Raw genomic sequence first — 7,183 nt, forward strand, 5'->3', positions numbered from 1 at the left:
TTCCTTAAGCAGAATAAAAAATACTTTTTTTTTTTTTTTGGCAAATTTTACTGCACTTTTTTGCCTTTAATCTGCAAAACATTAGATTTTTTTTTCAGAAAGATATATAGAAATTTAGTTATGAAATTCCCTAATCCCTGTTTTTCAGAATGTATTCAAATGTTGTAAAATGATCCCCTATTATATCTGTTTTAAAGGTGTGCTTGCAAATGAGAATATTTATTAATTATTATAGAACTATGGATCTATAAATCACAAATTAAGCAAACATTCTAAGCCCATGTGCAAATAATGCAATCTTCTCTATTTAAATTTTGAAAATATAAAAGAATTTGAGCTTTTCTGGGGTACCTTATTAGGCTGCCAAAGGAGAGAGTTAAATTTAAATGTGAATTCAGTCTTCTATTTCTCAGAACTGAAAGAGGTAACATCTGATGACTAGCTCATAGTATCTCCCTTAATTCTAAGCTCTGATCCTTGAGGATATCCATCTTTTGAGAATCGGGGTAGCCATGTTAGTCTGTATCCACAAAAACAACAAGGAGTCCGGTTGCACCTTAAAGACTAACAGATTTATTTGAGCATAAGCTTTCATGGGTAAAAACCCCATTTCTTCAGATGCATCTTTTGAGAGGTCATGACAGATAAGATTGAAGAAGAGCATGAACATGATGATGGCGGTGTTGGTTTAAAAAAAGTTGATCATATTTGTCTGTCTCTTAGATTGCATTGTTGAATCAAGTTAGAATAGTAAATTGTCCTAGATAGGCCCTGAAGTTAACATTCAACTGAGATTATAGAAACAAATTTTAAATTTCAGATTTTTTTCTTTGCCTTAAAGGTTGCTATAGTGGCTCAAGACTTAGCATTCCATAGTGCCTCATCAGAAATGGGACATCAGCAACATGGGCATCACTTAGTGACTACAGAAACCAGGCCTGTTACATTGTTGGCTACATCCAATGGAACGCAAATTGCAGTGCAGGTAAGATAATAATGCATTTTATTTAGTGTGTGCCCTGTGTACAGTGGTCTCTGGGCACCTAATGAAATAACTAACAAACTTATCTCCACCCTCCCACCCCAAAATAAAGGGCAGTCTGGCCCAATACTTAAATAAATAAATAAAAAATACTAGCATGGATGCAGAAATAACAAACATCCTTATTTCCTTCTTTCAAACATAAAAATAGCACCTATCAAATTGTAAAATTAGTTAAAAATACTGAGGCATATTGAGCCATACTTGGAAAAGTACCATATTAATACATTTTCCTGTATATTGATGGAGAGAATATTCCAGAGGCACAGGCCTTCAGTGAGAAGGCCTGCTATCCATCCTTCAAGATTATATTTTGGGATGGTCAGAAATTCCAAACTCCCCAATTTACATTGCCAGGACTAGATAAAGGGATTGAAATGATTTCCTTGGCAGACTGATTCTGTGTTATTTATGGCTCAGAATACCAATACTGAAACCACCCATTGAAATCAGTATCTAGATTTGTGCAGGATTGACATCCCCAGAAATCGCATCTTCTGTTTTATCCACGTAACAAGTACGGTTTGGGTAAAAGCAGAGTCAGAAGAAAATAGGGGTATTTGTTATTTCAGTAATAGGTATCAAAAAGTAGATGAGGTAAAAGGAAGAGAAAGTACCTGAAAATCTCCAGATTAGGATAAATATCGGTAAAAAATATTTTAGTAATTAGTAATGAATGGAAAGGAAATACTGAATAAGTATGCACCAGTTTTATGTTGCTCGTGCAAAATATATTTTGTGATATTTACCTGAGTGTATCAGTGGGATGCTTTGGGGGATCACCCAGACCAGCAATGGGTTGTGTTACCGCCTGCCTTTAACACTGGGTGCTTCTGTACTGCTCAGCTTTGGCTCAGAGCCCTGACATCTGCAGCCTGCTCACAGCACAATGGGCTCACCCTGGCTTCCACCAGCCTGGTTACTCCAGCAGCTTTTCTAGTCCCGAGTCTCTCCAAAACCATCCCCCTTGTAGTGTCCAGAGCTTCACTGGTCCCTCACAGAAGTTATTATGGTCATTGCCTCCAAAGAGACAGAACACACACATCAGTCTGGTAGTTTGGCTGAGGATTTTACTCTTCAGTTTAATATACAGCACTGAGATGGTTTCATAATAAACAAGAACAAGTTTATTAACAAAAAACAGATATTTAAGTGATAATAAGTAAGAATAGAAGGCACAGAGATGGTTACAAGTAAAACGAAACAAAACACGCTTTGTAGTGACTAAAACTTTTAAAATCTCTATTTAAGCAGGTTCCTCATCTAGAGTCAGTTCCCAGACACTTTGTCCCCCTTGGTTGAAGGATCCAACTTTCTCAGATTACAAGAGCTCTGGCCCTTTGTCTCCGTCCTATGATGGATAACAAGATGGCTTTTTGTTTCTGCTTATATCTTCCCAAAGTTCATTGACCTTGTTTCAAGAGGCAGGAAGGCGTCTTGGTGGTGCAGCCACAATCCCCTGTCATGATTGTTAAGTGGTCATCTTCTGCCAATTGCTCACCTGATGACTTTGTTTACCTTACATGTAAATGCCTTTTTCATTGTCTTTGATCTCACCTTGGTTAATTTACATTGGAGACGTGGTCAAACTGGGCAAAACAACGTTCCTTTGTCTAAGATGGGCTGGGCTCAGGCACTACCTACGAAACACATTTTAGGAACAAATTTCCAGCCCACGTCTATAATTCTTTACACACTGCCAGTACGTACACAATAATATTAAGGACCAGCATGTGACTAATTTGCATATGACATCATCTTACATGGTAAAGATACAGGTTATGACAACAGTGAGTTGGGGCAATGAGTGTGTCAGGCCTGATAAGAGCTATGGTATGGTGTGTCCTCTGCCAATTGGTATTTGAGAGGCTCCCTGGGTCACAATCGGTAACTCTTCAGAAGTGTTTTGACCACTCAAAACTATATATATTTGATAAAGCTAACAGAGAGATTAAAAGCTTCCAAACTTATGATTACTCAGAAGGTGACACTCCCATGAGAACTATATTTTGTGTCCTCAGATGCATACAGCTTTCAAAGAGCTCTTATTACAGGTTATTTCCTTTTATTTCCGTTGGAGGTCTGAGTATGAGAGGATGTCATTGTCACTTTGGTTCATGAGGAAAGGAATATAATTTGAATGGTAATGAATTACAGAACCTTCAGTTCTAGGACATTGGTTCTAATTTTGCCTAAACTGGTATTGATTAAAATTGGGTACTATGTGAGGGCATTTTAATGGTCCCTCTGAAATTAGTTATACAAATAACAAAAAGCAATAGTGTAATTAGCTCATCTTGGCACCCTCAGCAGAGTGTCCAGTGATTGAATGGGCAAGGAAAACAAATGGCCCTTTCACTCACAGAAGTTATCACTCTGGGTCAGAATTGAAATACACTGGCAAATCAGTCTAGGAAAGCCTGTTTAATGAATACTAGACTTACATTTCCAGTAATACTAGTTAGATGGAACTAGTTTAAATTTAAGGTATAACAACCCCCCCAAAAAGGAATATAATATAGGATTCACATGTCTAAATTCCCACATACCGGGCTGAAAATGTACCCCATAAAATGTGTCTCATATGCTGTAAATTAGTTTTGAAAAATTACTCTTAAATACTTACTGGAGAATAATAATACTATGATCTCCTAAATTTTATTAGTTTTCCTATTTCTAGAACTGGCAGGGCATATGGAAAGCAGGATTAACTGAACACTTTCATACCTGAAAACGTATTATTTCTTTCCACACAGAAACTTGAAACAATGCCCAGGCTTACTGATTTCCTTAACTGCTTATCAAGAACATTAAAGTGCATAAGTAGCCTGCCAGTGTCTCTTTGGAATATCTGATAGACTATGTTCCTAACTGCCAGTATTTGGGATACAGTGAAAATCACTCTCAGTGCCATGTTTACTGGATGGAATAAATATTCTGAATCTGCAATATTCAAAAGTTAATTAGGATTCAGGAGTGTGTACATTTTTCAGCTCCCGCCAGGTAACAAACTGACCATGTGCTGCCAGAGAAAAAGAAAATTTATCACATTGTGAGGCAAAAGTGTCAGGTTTGCAGACTTCTGGTAGTATTTATATACTGGCCTTTTTATAGGCAAATCCATTTATTTCCTCTGTTGTATCATGTTCTTTCTGAACATCTTACTTTCACTAATTTCATAGCCTTTATCAAAGTAATACATAATTTCTGATAGTCTTTAGATGCAGAGGAAAATCTATATTAATAAAAGTTTCGAATATATAGCAAAGGTAGAAAATTCCATAGTTACCACTTTAGAACAATTCCTCCACCATCCCTCTATACCGGGGCGGGCAAACTTTTTGGCCCGAGGGCCACATCAGGATTGCGAAATTGTATGGAGGGCTGGGTAGGGAAGGCTGTGCCTCCCCAAACAGCCTTGCCCCTGCCCCCTATCCACCCCCTCCCACTTCCTGCCCCCTGACTGCCCCCCTCAGAACCACCGACCCATCCAACTCCCCTCTGCTCCTTGTTCCCTGACCGCCCCCTCCCAGGACCCCCCCCACCCGCTCCCTGTCCCCTGACTGCCCTGACCCCTGACAGGCCCCCTGGGAGTCCCATGCCTATCCAAACCCCCCGTTTCCCGTCCCCGACCATCCTCCCAGAACCTCCGCCCCATCCAACCACCCCCTGCCCCTTATCCAACCCCCCACTCCCTGTCCCCTTATCATGCTGCTCAGAGCAGGAGGAGCTCACAGCCACGCGCTGCGCTGCCTGGCAGGAGCAGCGAGCCAGTGTGCGGGTGCTAGCCTCTGTGGCCGGGAGCTCAGGGGCCGGGCAGGATGGTCCCGCAGGTCGGATGTGGCCCGCAGGCCGTAGTTTGCTCTATACTAATAAATGTGTTCCATTGATATCTAAATATTGTTGAGGCCAGTAGAATGATACATGTCGAGGGTGAAATCCTGGTCCTGTTGGAGTCAAATGAGACTGTCATTGCTCTCATTGACTGCAGTATGGCCAGAATTTCTCATCTGGTGACTATAAAAAACACACTTACTTGGACTAGGGAACTATCCTCCCAGATCTAGTCGTCTGTCTTTGTCTTCACCCTCTGTGCAACTTGGTAATGGCTAATGGGCAGGTTAGTACAATTTAAAGATTACTTTTTCAGCCGTGAGTTCACTGATATAGAATACTTTGAGAACCATTTCCAACAACAAAAAATCGGAGTTTGATGGAATGGCTTCTAACAATGATACAGTTATACTGAAGGTCCTGTAGCTGCTGCCACAAGAGTCTTCTTTTTTTAAACTGTTGCTGTGTTGAGCACTGTCATCACTATTTTCCAACTTTTTGATAGCATCAACTTGAATTTTGCCACTTGTATTAAAAAAAATATATATGCCATTCTTCCCAAAGTCTTGTTTATATGCTGAAAAGTGGTATCATACATTTTGGCTTGTGAGTATTAATAGGTCATTATTTAGCACCTGCCTGGCTTGCTGAAAACCTTATCTTAGCAGTTTCTTTTAATATCTGCCAAGTTGAAAGATTATCTCTAATGCATGTGGTGAAATTTTGTTTGCAGTGCACCAAGACTCTGAAGGCCATTCAGCAAACTGAGCTTAATTCCTCGGGTGTATTTTCATTTTGATAACTGATTAGATAACTGCTTGTACATATTATTCAGAAAAATGTGACCATACTGGCTATCAGAATTACTGCAGAAAGGAGGATTGACTGGTGTAGTTTTTGCTTTTCCCCCTTTCTCTCATAAGAAAACAGTGATCTATCTCATGCAACGTTTTTGATCAATTTATGTTTTTCACATACCATTGTTTCAGCTTGGAGAGCAGCAGTCTTTGGAAGAAGCCATCAGAATAGCCTCCAGAATACAACAGGGTGAAACACCAGGGATTGATGATTAACTTCTAACACTGCTACAAGAACAATAGAGCAAATGATATTTTATTTTCAATCAACAAAGGTCCATGCCAGCTGCAATCCATAAAAACTTTGATGTTTTCCTGCTCATTTATACTCTGTACACATTTTATGCAAGAGTGAAGAACGTTTTAAAACATGCATAACTTTTGTGTACATGACCCGTGGAATAGACCAGCACCATCTTCTCAACCCATTATATATCCAGGAATATGAAATTAGGATTACATAGTAAATTTCCTCATTATCCTTTCATCAGATTTCAACCAGTCTACAAAAAGCAAACGCTGATGTAGAAGTATTGGAATGAATTTTTAATATAATGTGCAAAATAATGAAGGCATTATTGAAGATTTCAAATGTTTAAAACATTATACCAAAATCATTTCAGGAACCCTTACAGGTAATAAAGAAAGTAAAGCATTTTTAATTGTCTCCCATAAATAGAAGAATCTTGGAGTTGAGCCTACTGTAAATCTTTGCATATTGATTTGCATTTCATACAGATGTGAAGATTCTCCATATTTAGATTCCCTGTCCAGCTCATTCATTGTAAATACAGACTGTTAATGCTGGAAGTGCTAATTATATTATCTTAAAAATGGATTATGTACAAAAGAGAAACTTTGGTTGTTCAATATTAAAGGAAGTAAATCTAATTTTTCTGTTTGTTTACATATTTTACTTAATCTTAAAATGTTATCTTCAAATCATGATGCAATAAAGGATAACAAGTTTATATTATCTAGATAGGATGATACTGTGGTGTGAAGTACTGTTTTACTTTTTAATGAGACTGAAGTGCAAATTATTTATTTACTGCTTTGTATAAATCGTTCCAAAGTGAGTTTATCATGAATTTTATTCTGTGGTATACTAATTTTGACCAGCAGCTACCATAGTGTATTAAACATTTAGTATACATTTTTAATTTAAAAAAATTCTGAGACACTACAAGAGTGATTATGATGGCAGGTTAGCTAACACATTCTACCAAAAATGTAAACTCTGACCATAATAAAACATTTTTTAATTTAAAAATGTTTGTTATAATATAGAGACAAGCATTTACAGTCTGATTGTTCAAAGGTGCTGAGCACCTGCAGCTCCTCTTGATTTACGTGGGATTTATGGATGCTCAGAACTTCAGAAAATCAGGCTAGAAGTCACTAGAAATAGATTTAATTCCTGGTATTGTAAGTACACCACTATTCATCA

At 38.1% G+C, this 7,183-nt stretch overlaps 1 protein-coding gene across 5 annotated transcripts in view; it reads left to right on the plus strand.

The window, feature by feature from the left end:
* Positions 1-6,812, plus strand: part of ZNF143 (zinc finger protein 143) — a 71,912-nt gene extending 65,100 nt beyond the window's left edge. For all 5 annotated transcript variants that reach the window (XM_073347546.1, XM_073347543.1, XM_073347542.1 and 2 more), the window contains 2 exons: positions 842-985; positions 5,866-6,812. In XM_073347546.1, the coding sequence (XP_073203647.1) occupies positions 842-985; positions 5,866-5,949 (228 nt within the window). In that variant the 3' untranslated portion in view covers positions 5,950-6,812. The remainder of the gene's footprint in view (positions 1-841; positions 986-5,865) is intronic.
* Positions 6,813-7,183: the final 371 nt, after the last annotated feature.

Source organism: Lepidochelys kempii, chromosome 6 (genome assembly GCF_965140265.1).
Source record: "Lepidochelys kempii isolate rLepKem1 chromosome 6, rLepKem1.hap2, whole genome shotgun sequence".
Taxonomy (NCBI): Eukaryota; Metazoa; Chordata; order Testudines; family Cheloniidae; genus Lepidochelys; species Lepidochelys kempii.